The 13,118-nt window shown below is 48.7% G+C and overlaps 1 protein-coding gene across 2 annotated transcripts in view; it reads right to left on the minus strand.

Annotated features, from left to right (window-relative positions):
- The window catches only part of ndrg3a (ndrg family member 3a), a 35,469-nt gene that overhangs the window by 4,794 nt on the left and 17,557 nt on the right, over positions 1-13,118 (minus strand). For both annotated transcript variants that reach the window (XM_079748382.1, XM_079748383.1), the window contains exons 4-9: positions 3,435-3,540; positions 2,770-2,890; positions 2,381-2,443; positions 2,200-2,260; positions 830-916; positions 374-430 (exon numbers count right to left, since the gene is read on the minus strand). In XM_079748382.1, the coding sequence (XP_079604508.1) occupies positions 374-430; positions 830-916; positions 2,200-2,260; positions 2,381-2,443; positions 2,770-2,890; positions 3,435-3,540 (495 nt within the window). The remainder of the gene's footprint in view (positions 1-373; positions 431-829; positions 917-2,199; positions 2,261-2,380; positions 2,444-2,769; positions 2,891-3,434; positions 3,541-13,118) is intronic.

Genomic DNA, 13,118 nt, shown 5'->3' on the forward strand with positions numbered 1-13,118 from the left:
TCATAAAAACATTTAAGCACTAGGTTATTGCTGAAACAATCACATGCTTTGGAACTAGGCTTAATGTCGCTAGATATATATAGCTTGAATGGCCTACAACTTAATATGTTCTATCCACAGGGAAGCATGTTTATGTTGCTTATATTATTAACAGCCTGATCCCGCAATTTACTTTTGTATGCGACTGCACGTTAAACTTTTATGCAAATATACCAAGTGTGCAGGGATAAGGTCATATCTATTTTCCATAAATATAAATGTTATCCAAATATGTATGCCACTTCATTACAGAGCTTGTAAAGGTTAATGAATTCAAATCTTTAAATTACGATTAAAGTGAGGAGAGGCGGTATATACAGTAGAGGGTACTTACGGCGCTAAAGTGGTGGGCCATGACAATGTCCACCAGGTTGCTGGTCCACCCAGTCAGCTGCATACAAGATATTGACAGAATTGAAGAGAGAGAGAGACAGAGACAGAGAGAGACAGAGACAGAGACAGAGACAGAGACAGAGACAGAGAGAGATTCAGAAAGCCCATCGACCCAGTAAAACCAGCGCCATGGCCTCAAGTCTATGAATTGCCCCAGTGAGAGATCTTCTTACACTACACAGTGTGTACTGGGGTTGTATTCTACACTCCGCTGGGGCTCATGTTGTACTCTATACTGTACTGCGGCTCATGTTGTACTCTAAACTGCATTGCGGCTCATGTTGTACTAACTGCAACAGGAACGCCAGTAGAGTAAAGAGTATAAAGTACAATGTACTTTACACTCTTTACTCTACGTGGGCTCACGTGCACTACAAACAGGGATAAGGAGACAGACCTTGGAGGCAGCCCAGTCGATCCAGCCCTCAGCGCAGGGGTCCACGTTGATCAGCACCAGGCCCTCCACCAGGGTGGGGTTATTCAGCTAAGGGGGGGGAGGGTTGGTTTACAATAGATGCAACATAAAACGGTTTCTCTAAAGCCTATTCTAGAACTGAAACATTCAAACTTTTCATAATTTCAGTTTTTGGTTTCAACCTAAACATTGTCAATCTTTTTAAGCATCAACACCTGACATGTATTTATTTCCAATGCGACAGGGGAATACATTTAATGGCTTTTTGAATCCCGTTTGGTTTTTGAAATTGCCTCAGGAAAGAAGGCGCCCTAAGGGAAATCTTGGACCCGTCTCTCAGCCTCCGCAGGCTTAGACAAAAACACTTTATTGTTGTTTACAACAGAACCAGACTGTCCTTCCTTCCAAATAAGGTCAACATCCGCTGTTCTCCCAAGCCATCCTTGCCCAAAAGCTTCTTGTTTCACCCGGCTTCCCAATCCCTCTCTCTCCCTCTCTATCATTAATGTTTCAGTGGACTCTCTCCCTCTGTCCTCCCTCCTGATGCTGCCAGAAACACGGTTCACGCTTATTTTAGCCCCGCCGCCTCGCTGAGTACAGAGGAGAGCAGGGAGAAGAAAGGAGCGAGGAGAGAATCACTGAGGTGATTCATCGTTTGAAGGGACGCTGGTGGGGGCAGTGCACACTGCTGTGTTTGGTACCAGTGGTGTGTGGGTGGGACGGCTTGCGATAACGATTAGACTAATGAGCGGCCTGACCCGTGGTTGTTTATGACCGGGCCAGACAGAGAGGGGCTCCATCGGACCGCTCTACTTCTCTACTAGTCCACAACGGTAGACACGTTGTATCTCACCAAAATACAGTGAGCTACCCAAGAATGGATGTGGCTTTTCTTTGTGAATGCTAAATGTTGATCATGACTAGTATTGGTATTACAGGGATAATACTTCCCCTGGTGGTAAACATCCAACCAAAGGTTGTTAACTTTACTCAGTTGTTTCCACATACAACACATTGTGAGCATTGCAGGTTTGTCTCTTTCATTGACATGCATGGTTTTTGGTTTTTAAATTGAGACGGCCGCAGCGGTAACAGCGCTGGCAGGAATGCACAGCTACATGTTTGCTCTTCACGCTCAAATCCCAGTGTCCTTCCCGTCAGACAACTCCCAGTATGGGGGGGTGACTAACTTCTGGCCAACTAAGCCAGCTTCCCGCTTGATGTCCACATGATGGGGGTTAGCCAGGAGGTTTAGGGACAAAACACAAAAGACCTCCCTCGCGGGTAGGGGTGGTGGAGGGGGTGTATGGGGGCCCAGCGGGGGGTTTGAGGGGTTATGGACGTGGACTTACAGCGAAGCGAGAGAGGATGTAAGCCCCCGCTCCCACACCAATGCCGATCACGCTGTTGACCCTGCGGGGGGGAGACAGCATGTGAACATGGGTTTCAGTGAAATAACATAACAACATGATCAGTGCGCGTGCGTGCGTGCGCGTGTGGAAAGAATGGGGGGGGGGGGGGGGGGGGGCTTACTTTAGCTGAGTCATAACGGAGGGTAACATCTCGGCCAGTTGCTCCATGGTTGGGTACTGGTAGCTGGACAAAAAGACACGAAAGGAAACTATCAGGGGAAGTCCAGGCTTGCTGCAACTGGGGGAGGATCAAACGCCGCTCAAAACTCACTCACAGCATGAAATACAGTATTCTGTTTTAATAAGGTTTGGTTGTAAATAGTGTGTTTATTGTCTATTTGATTTATTAAAATGACACGTTTACAACACAAAACATGTGAATTTTTGGAAGATAAAGTAAATGTTATCTAATCGTAATGTTACCAAACCCAGTCCATTTCTTCCGCCCACCCAGTTCTCACCTTTATATAAAGGATAGTCGGAGAGAGAAGGAGAAAGAGAGGGTCTTACCCGGTGGGGAATGGGGGGGCCGCCTCCTGCTGGCCAGGGGCGTCCACGTGGACCACGGCGAAGTGCTGCGTGATCTCCTGCATGTCCTCATAGTTGAACAGGGTGTTGAAGCAGGACTTGTCTGGGGAGGCGGACACGACAGTGGTATGAGGGCAGGATGGTCTAGTGGTTAACGGGTTGAGATGTAAGAAACAGGCCTCGAACCCAAACGTCGGCAGTCCAACTTTATGGCTGAACCCTACCTGCTCATGAATGACATGAATAAAATCAAAAAAAATAAAATAAAAATGATATATATATATATATATATAGTTACAATTTCTTTGCAAATTGCCTTGTTTAAAAATGAATCCTAATAACTAATAGCACTGAAAAGCAGAATACAAATAAACTTCACTGTCAGTGATACCATTTTGTAGGAGGGCGGTATCACCACGGCTAGCAGCCAATTGCAGCCTACGAGCAGTTGTTGCAGATGGCCCTGAGCCAATGAAAGCATCCGGGTCAGCCCGTATGCTGACTCAAGGCTGCGTCATTTTTTTTTGTTTCCTCCCTGAAAAATCGGCTCAGGCAGATTTGGGTTCATTACTCTAGACTCGTGAGCATGAGCGAATGCGTTTGTGTGTGTGAGTGTGTGTGCGCATGCGCGGCCCTCGCTGACTCACGGTTGAGGCCGATGTCGTGGTAGGTGAGGATGACTGGCCGGTTGCCCTTGGGCACTCCCCTCATGGTCACATGGAGGACGCCATGCGGAGTCTCGATGTCATGCTCCTGCAGGCAGACACACACACACACACACACACACACACACACACACACACACACACACACACACACACACACACACACACACACACACACACACACACACACACACACACACACACACACACACACACACAGAGAAAGAGACCAGGTCAGGGCTGATGGAGTGCGGGAAACAGTAGTAACTCGCTGACACACATAGGCTGAATTAGACTCAAGCCAAACGAAACGACCTTGTAGGTAAGTGAACCACTCTCCCCCCTCCATTCCCACCCTCTTTTCCAGCTTTACACCGGGACAGGGATAACTTGTACAGTGGCTTCTAAACAATGCTCCAAATTAACAACATGACATTTCATTAAGTTGCGATGAACACCCATCACAGGTCTAACGACACCACAGAGGGTGTGGTGTCGGATGCTGGCATCTAGGAACCGGGATTGTAATGGGCCGCTCCTCCTCGTCCATTAGATGGAATCTGGCCTCCTCCCTCGTGGATCCAACACCTTGATTAGCTAGACGAGGTGTCCCTTATGACCCCTGGTCCTGGAACTCATTGTCTCGCTCCCTCTACTCCTCTATGTTGCTCTGTAGTTCTCTCTCCCTCTCCAAGTCTCTCTCTCTCTGTCTCTCTTATGCTCTCTCCCTCTCTGACTGTCTCTACCTCTGTCTCCCTCTAGATTTCTCTAACTCTTCATCCCTCTTTCTGTCCCTCCATCGTTCTCTCTGCCTCTCTCTATTTCTATGTCTCCCCCTCTCTCTCCGTGACTTTCTCTACCTGTCTCTATGTCTCTCTCTCCCTCTCTCATGCTGCAGAAAAATGCCAGTCATCCCCTCTCCTCCTCTGGGCTGCGGGAGGGGCCGCATTAACATTCATAGGAGTCCAACAGAGCCCTGTGACTGCCCCTCGCTCCGATCCGTCCCCAAGGCGACGTGACTCCAGGCCCGTCATACTAAACGGCTGAAATAGAGACCATCATATCTCTTTGCCTCATTATATACATTGCCTGGAGAAGAATTGGTTGTTAGAGGTCATCGTGGCCGATTTACGGCACGGTAAAGACATAGGGTGTGTGGGCTGCAGGAAATGACGCAAGCAAACGACAGGAAATGACGAAGTGCTTCTCTCCTCTGACGTTTTTTTTTTCTCTCACTCGTAGACTCAGGTGACTTCTGCACCATTCCAGAGCAAGAGGCTGGCGCACACACACCCACACACACACACACCCACCCACCCACACACACTGAGCCAAGTCGTCACCACATAGCCCTCAATGCAAGTTTACGTGTTTAATGCATAACCATCGAAAAACAAGAGTCACGTATGTACACAGTGTATGCATGCTCATGGTCTCTATATGCACACGTGTTGGGGATGAATGTGAGCTTGTTGTTGGTACAAGAAGGAGAACGGGCGTGGCCCGGGACAGGGACGAGGCTCGGCTGATCTCAAGGGCCCCGGGCCATCAATAATACAGCAGGACAGGGCAGAGGGAGGAAGAGACACATGCACGCACGAGCGAGCAATAGAGAAAGAGTGAGAGCGAGACAGAGCGAGAGAGAGACCGAGAGCAACGCCGTAAATGTTGCCCGCCGCCATTTGCAGCCCCCTAAACAGGCCGTTTAAAAACCAGTTGGACGGATATGTGTCACAATCCCTCTAGAGGTGCTGAAGGTTAACTCTCAAGGACAAGGCTGCAGCTCTCTTGCTGTGTGTGTATGTGTGTGAGTGTTTGTGTGCGAGAGAGGAAGACTGCTGTGTGTGAGTGACAGGACACAGTCAGAGAGAGCGTGAGATATAGAGAGTGGAAAATTACCCTGTGTCTGGCAGCGACTGAATGAGAGGTGGCATGAGCTGCATCGCAGAAAAAAAAGGGAAAAAACAACGAAAACTACAGCAGTCTTGCAGAACACGGAAATAAGTAAGCACCTGATCACACAGACCCACAGCGCTACAGCCCTACTGCAGCCTGCCATGCTGCATACGGTCGCCTCTCCCTGGGATGGAGGCGAGGATGGAGAGGACAGCCCGGTTCAGACCGTGACCTGAGCCATCCTACCAACCAACAGGGCAGTGACCCTCCGGTTATTGCAAAAAAGAGAGAAAAACTCCCTCACTCTCTTCACTTAAACCCTGACTCCTGGTATTCGGGTAGATGACAGTGCCAAGGGCAGAAGGAGAACGTGCTACACTCGATAAAATAACATTAAGAACAGCCAGATACATACACAACCACCACTGAAATATCCTGAAATACGATATCCACGTGCACAGGCTCAGGCACGTGGAGACACTGGGAGGTCATTTTTCAGGATATTACAGCGGTAGTGATATCAATATCAAAAGAGGTACAAATAAAGATGGGATATATTGGGGCGAGGAGCAGGGGTCAGGAAAGAGTTTGGAAGAGGAGGGAGGTCCAGAGAGGGAATATTTTACTGACAAAAGATGGCAAGGCAAGATGCCCGTGTAGTAAGGTGAAGGAGACAGAGCACGGCAGGAAGGTGGCCCTGTATACAGCTACATGCAGATCATGTATTGATCCAAGGTCTGCTTCTCATCATCTCTCTGACACACACACACACACACACACACACACACACACACACACACACACACACACACAGGGTGGGGTATTGTCGGCCCCCAGTGCCTGGTGCAGGCAGAATAAGCAAAGTGCAGCAATGGCTGCCTCTCCCGACGTTCCTGCCTCAGCAGCACAGCACTTGCGACTGTGAACGGCCAGATGTAATACCCTGAAGGAGGTGAGCATCCCGGGAGTTGTAGTTCTGAGAAATGTGAAAGGGAGAGAAGAAGGTTGGAAGGGAGGGCTCTTATTTTCCTGGGGCTAGGGCAGAGGAGGAGTGAAGGAGTAGGTGGTGCTGTGGTGTTTTGGGGGGGGGGGGGGGGGGGGTCGTAAAGCAGCCAGCCTTATACAGAGCGACGGAATCAAAGCCGGAGCAGGTGGAAAAAGGGGGGAGGGTACGTGTGTCTAAAGCAAAAGCTGCCGCGGTTCATATCAGGGAGAGGCTGGTAGGAACGTTCTTCTACGGGGGTGGGGAAGTGATGGAGAAGGGTAAAGAAATATACAAAAATAAAACGGGTGCCCTCTTCTTATTCTCTTGTCATTCAACCGTCCTGGTGTGGACATCTCCAGTAACACTCACATACACATCCTCATACACCAACACACACACGCGCGCACGTGCGTCTGCCATGGGTACAATCTTATCACACATGTGCCGTGGGACACACGTACATGCATGTCACACTGCTCTCTTGTACTTCCCCCCGCCTCCACATGTACGGCCTATCATTGAAGTGTTCAGGAAAACAAGCCAAGGTCTCCACCGCACGACCCGCTCTGCTGCTCCAGCTGTGTTGTTGCACTGTGTGCACGTGAAGATGCGTGTCCATGTGTACATGCTTGTGTGTGAGTGCGTTAGACCCTGCCCTCCCTTGGGATCCACAAGTATTGGACACGGCCATTAAGACATTCATTAAACATATAGAAACAACGGTCAACGTTGCCTTTGCGACATACAACGCACACCGCCCACGCATTGCACAAACACACAAAACACAAAACCACATACATAGAGGTATAACACCAGCCATGCTCCCCACAACCTTCCCCCCCCCCCCTCGCCAACCCCAACACACTTGCAGGTGTGAAGAGAACAAGGCATGGCCGACCTCAGTGACTCGGCTCTGGCAGACGCGCACGTATACACATCACACCCCCCCCTCCTGTTCGGCTCGGCCAACATGCGACGCTGCAGTAACATGTTTACATGTGCTGCAGTGCAGGCACCAACACACACACACTTACACAAACTACATGGTGGTAATACTCATGCCAACACAAGCAGATGATGCCCAGAGAGAGGAATTCTTAACTATACACCTTACAACAATGCTTTACATCCGAATCAGGACTTATTGCACGGTGGTGGTGGTGGTCACACCTATACCCAGCTTCAGGCAGCGTAACTCTGGGTAGCAACATCAGCAGACCACCCTCCTCCCTGCACCTCCCCGACCACCAAGTGTGTTTACGCATATGTATAGGTGTGTATGTGGGTGTGTGTGTGTGTGTGAGATATGCCGGCGGTGCACACTCACCGCCCCGTTCCCGGAGCAGGCGATCTGGTCCAGATCCAGAATGGCAGACATGTTTTCCCACGCAGGAGAGCGGTGTGTAGTGCTGAGCTACGCGTGTGCTGGGAGGCTTTGAAGATCTCCACCAGAACGGGGAGGGGAGGGACAGCAAGAGGGAGAGAGAGACACGCAGAGGGAGTGTGGGTAGAGAGAGAGGGAGAGACAGAGAGGGAGTGAGAGAGGGAGAGGAGGACTTGCAGCACCTCCTGACAGCTGTAGAGTGAAGCTACAGCAGTCGACTGGTGCAGCGATAGGGATAGAGAGAGAGAGAGAGAGAGGGAGAGAGAGAGTGGGAGAGAGAGAGAAAGGAGGAAGAACGCACAGCAGAGAGAGGTAAATAGTGAATGAGAGGAGAGATGGGGGAATGTGGATTTAGACAAGAGGCGGGATGTAGGGAGAGCGAGGGAAAGAGAGAGAGAGGTAGAGAGAGGTAGAAGGGCAGCAGGCGCAGCAGGAGAGTGAGACTGCAGTTTGCACTTGGTAGGCAAGGCGCGTCAGTTCAGCCAACCATGACTGCGTCTTATTGGATGACGGAGGTATGGGGTGGGGCTAGTATAAGAATGGGAAGGGGAGGAGGGGGTCGGCTGGGGGAGGGAGAGAGAGGGGGAGGGAGCCATGGGATGGAGGGAGAGGGGCGTTGCAGGCAGCCAGGCAGGCTACCCGGGAGGAGACTGCAGGCATGAGCCGTCACGCGGTCCGAGGGAAAGTTATGGAGAGGGAGAGGAGGAGAGAGAGAGAAACAGAGAGAAAGGAGTGGAGAGGGAGAGAAGGCTGACCACTCAATCCTGAAATTAAGTTTGGCATTAGCAAAATGGCCACCCGCCGCTGTTGCTTCCACTGCCCATGGCGACAGAAGCCGTCTTAGCCACCACCCATTGGGTTTCCTTAAGGCATGAGTCACTGGAAATGACAGTAGAAACTCAGCCAACGCTCAGAATGATCAGATCAGGCTCAGTAGTCTAAATTTGGGGGTTACTGGGTTTCTCTGTCACACATTGGACACCCTTCATTGCTAATGCGTTGTTTTCCATATTCATTCATCCGTGTAGAGGCCCATACGGTTTATTTGCCTCTCAATAGTTTAGTCCCAATAGAGCCAAATATACAATACAGCCATGGCTGTTAAATCTTTTATTTATTTCAGACCTAGGGTCATTTTCTTCTTACAAAGAGCAACAGACAATTACTCTAACCTAAATCAGTTCAATGTAACAATCGTGCAAGGAAACGCGGCAATGTCATGGTAAAAATAATAAAATCATTTAGTATTGATTTCTGAAGGCTAACAAGGGGAGCAGGTGGATCCCATTATAACCGCCGACCTCCACACATCATCCAGAGAAAATGGCAGAAAGTAACCTCTCCCTCCAGTCAAACCTGCAGCCAACAACCTTATCATTACAGATATCATATCATATCCAGATACGCTCCACATCGTATCTGGAGGCTGACTATCTGCGTAAATGCGCTTCCCGTAATTCCTTTTGCTCTCACAGCGTATTGATTACCAGCGTATTGATCACTCATCTTCCACTTTACTCCAGGGTCTGTGGACGGCACGCGCAGGGGCTGGCAGGACGATACGGTCCACTCAGCGCCCTGCTTCCCTTCCTCTGCTCGGCCAATGACTGACCCAGACGGCGAGGAGTGGGTGGGACCATCAGGGCTCTAAGAAGTATCCCTATTGGCTCCTGGATGTTAACACCACCCATTTGACCGCTAGCAACAGGCTAGCCTGCCAATATTACTCCTTGAGAATTGCCTTGCAATCCCGCAGCAGGTCCCATTGACACACACACAGGCCGAGATGTAAATCAAGGGAAGGCGTAGTGACTGGCAGAAAGCGGTGTGCATGGACCTGCAGTCTATTTTGATCTTGCTGCATAAAGCAATAACAAGTTCCACAACTAAGTCATGTTATAAGGTCAAATTACCCCCCACCCCCCCAACACACACACAAAATCACACATACACACACACACACACACACACACACACACACACACACACACACACACACACACACACACAATTTCCTCCTCCTCTTGTTTTTCCAGCCATTTTAGGTTCGGGTGGGCAGCAGATGGAAGCGGTGACGCGGCCCGTGTGACACATGGTGCACCTGAGCCACAGACAGTCGTCGATCATGTGGGTCATTCAGTCTGCATTGGTGAAAATGGTTGAAAGAGTGAATATCAATGGCCTCTGTTGATGCCTTGTTAAGGTTTAATCTGTAGATTCAATAATAACTGTCCGAGATAGTTATATTATATCCCATTATGCCAAAATTATATTCTGTCCTTACTCACACATGCATTCATGTGATGTACACACACACATCACATATTTTCTACTATTAACAGTATTTATTTGTGTGTTTTAAAACCTTGAGTTCTGCACTAAGGGCATTAGGACATTGCGAAGAGTACGACAGCAAAAACACTGCAGAAGGCACAGCCCTTCAACCAGACAAAGGGGCTGCAGAACTCGCTGGCCCCTAAACACAGGTCTGCGGCGCCCCCTCCTGGTCAACTGGCAGCAGTGCACATTCAAGGAGGAGTTCGTTTTGTAGACGGCCATTTGTGTCCCACTTGCTTACCCTTGGTGAACAAGGTCAAGTAATGGTCTGTCAATGTCTTTATGGTTTTCACAATTCATGCCCATTTCGTATTTATAAAAAAAGATGTGACTAAAGACTATAAGATTGGAAGGTAAACTGCAATTACTGACAATGGTTTAATGTGGTCTGGACTGCCGCCTTGAGCATGCTGCACATGAAACATACCTCTACGTCATGTTTGGCAACTCTAAGGTGGATCGAGTTACTAATCTACACAGAGTCTCTTCCAACATCTCATCAGCTGTGTGCATCTAGCATGTTTAATTTGGAATATTTGCCTGTATTTTACGTCGTTGCAATGCGTAACTGTTTCGCATTCCTCTGCACTCACATGTTTGTAGTTGCCCTGACTTTGATTGTATGTATCGATTTTCCTCAGTGTCTGCTAGATGACTAAAGGCTAATGTTTTAGATGAATAGACAGTTGATTGGAGCAAGGACATAAGCTAGGACATAATGAAGACTACCGGTATGCGTCATTCTGACCTCAGCTTGACACTTTAGTCTTCTGGGACTCCATGTGTGCTCTGAACCCTGAAACGCAATTGTTAAAATAGTAGTATTCTAGTATAATAGTATTCTAAAGTGGTTTAATGAATATCTGTATTTTTTTAAATAAAAAAATGTATTTATATAAAAATACTCCAATAGCTAAGTTTTTGGAGATAGACACTGTGCTAGATGGTTTGTTACAAAGAACGATCTCAGAAGTCATCCTGGGAAACTGTTGGGAAACGGCAGGCACTTTCAGAAAAATACTGATTGGATGAACCATCAGGATTATTACATGGTTACTCACAGGACGCTGATTGGTCCCCTGTCATGCAAGGTAAATAGGCCAGGCTAGCAGAAGCAAAGACACTCACTCACACTCACAAATATACAACACCTGCCCAAGTCAAATCCATGCAGACGTCCCCATTGGAGTTAGCCTCCACAAGCAGCCCCTTTTCTACATTATCAAAGGTCTGGTCGCCACAGCATGCACCTCCCATAGCTGGCCTATAGGGGGTGATGTTGTACTACACAGGGAAGTGAAGTAGACATGGAAAGCTGGTTTCACCTGCAAGCAGCAGTTCTCTGCTGGATCTGGAAATCTCATTGGACACGCAGCAATGGCGCAGCGTAAAATACCAACATGACGCTACACTAGATTAATGTAGCATCATGTAATGTGCTGGTATTGTACAGTAACGGCTAGTGTGCAACTGCATTATATTCCTCATTGAACACAGTGATTGGATCACAGAAGAGCCTGGAGACCAAGCCAAGTGTCTATGCCGTGTCTTGTATGAATCCCTCACGTCCTCCCAATGATGTACTGTGTTTCCTTCATATTCAGTAACAGTATTAGAGTCAACCTTCAGTATTCAGGACCAAGTATGTCCTTGACTGTGTGAAAAAAACTTACAGTACCTTCATTGAAGATTGGATAAAGGACCTTTTGTGATATGGATATGATGACTTTAATGCAACAGCCCTTTAAAACACCAGGAAAGGGGCATCATTAAAAGGGGCATCATTAAATTTGTGAGGAGACTGAGATAATGTCTGGTCCCCCATCTGCATATGGTTGATATTGTAATGATGTAGCACACAGCTCTGCTAGCATTGTTGGACCAGACAAAAGGAGGAGAGAGTGCAGCGCAGACACAGGCACATGGCGGAGAGCGTGAGTCCCAGCCCTCTCCACTGAGCATGCTCCCCTCTCCTGCCGTACCTGCATGAGCTATATTTAGCTACGATGGGATGCCGGGAGTCGCCATGACTGCAGAAACCATGGGCTGCTGGTGGTGTAAGGGGGGGGGGGGGGGCTTTACCATTCCGTGGCGCATGCCTGTCCGTGAATGCGGCAGCCAAGGGGGCCAGAGAATCTTGGGTTTAGGAAAATAAAGGGTTTCCTTTGCAATGCGGTAACAGCCTCACCTTCTCTTGGCAGAAAAGTGTCAGTGATCCGCCTGACCGAACCCAGGGTACAGACATAGAAATCCCCATGAGGGGCCTAGTGGCCCCCAACGCCGGGGGCTTTGGGGTGGGGCTTTAGTAGGGCAGCAGGGCTACGTCGCCCTGAATTGTAGTGCGTCTGGATTAGGCAGCAGGGGAAGCAGCAGGTGAAGCAGACCAGAGTGTGACATCAATGTCTGACGTGGAATCTCCACACCGTAGCTCGGGGAGAGAGATGGTGGTGTCATGCACACTGTGTGATGTATGATACAGCAGCTGAGCCGTGACGGTCCCATATAGTTCTCAAGTCATCATCTCCCTCCGCCCACTGTCTGTCAGGCAGGAACAAATACATCCACTGACCGATTCACTATAGCCAACAATGTCCCAACACTGATGAAATGGACAGACAAATTTGAACAGATCGTTGTCTGTATTGGAATCCAATAGCTGAAACCATTACTGGGACAGCCGAAGTCTGCACATACTAGCTTCTCAATCAATATGTAAAAGGAATAGCGTGGGGCTCAATCCATTCGCATGACTTTATCGTCACACCTGGTTTCTTGTATTCAGGGTGTTGTTCCGAGACAGATAACGGCGCCCCGAGACCAACGTTGAGACTCAGTGATTGAATTTCCCCGATCAATATGCAAGAAGCCACACACACACACACACAAACTTCTGAAGTACCCTTTCTGGGAATCAGAGCAGTCGGAAGGCGTCCATTTTGGCAGGGAACGCAAAGTATTATGGAAATGTTTAGGCTATGCTAAGCCGTGCTATTAAATTTACTTTTCACTGGAGAATCTGAAAATGAAGCTGGCTGTGAAGATAAAGATATACATACAAACATAT

Source organism: Pollachius pollachius (genome assembly GCF_949987615.1).
Source record: "Pollachius pollachius genome assembly, chromosome: 12".
Classification (NCBI taxonomy): Eukaryota; Metazoa; Chordata; class Actinopteri; order Gadiformes; family Gadidae; genus Pollachius; species Pollachius pollachius.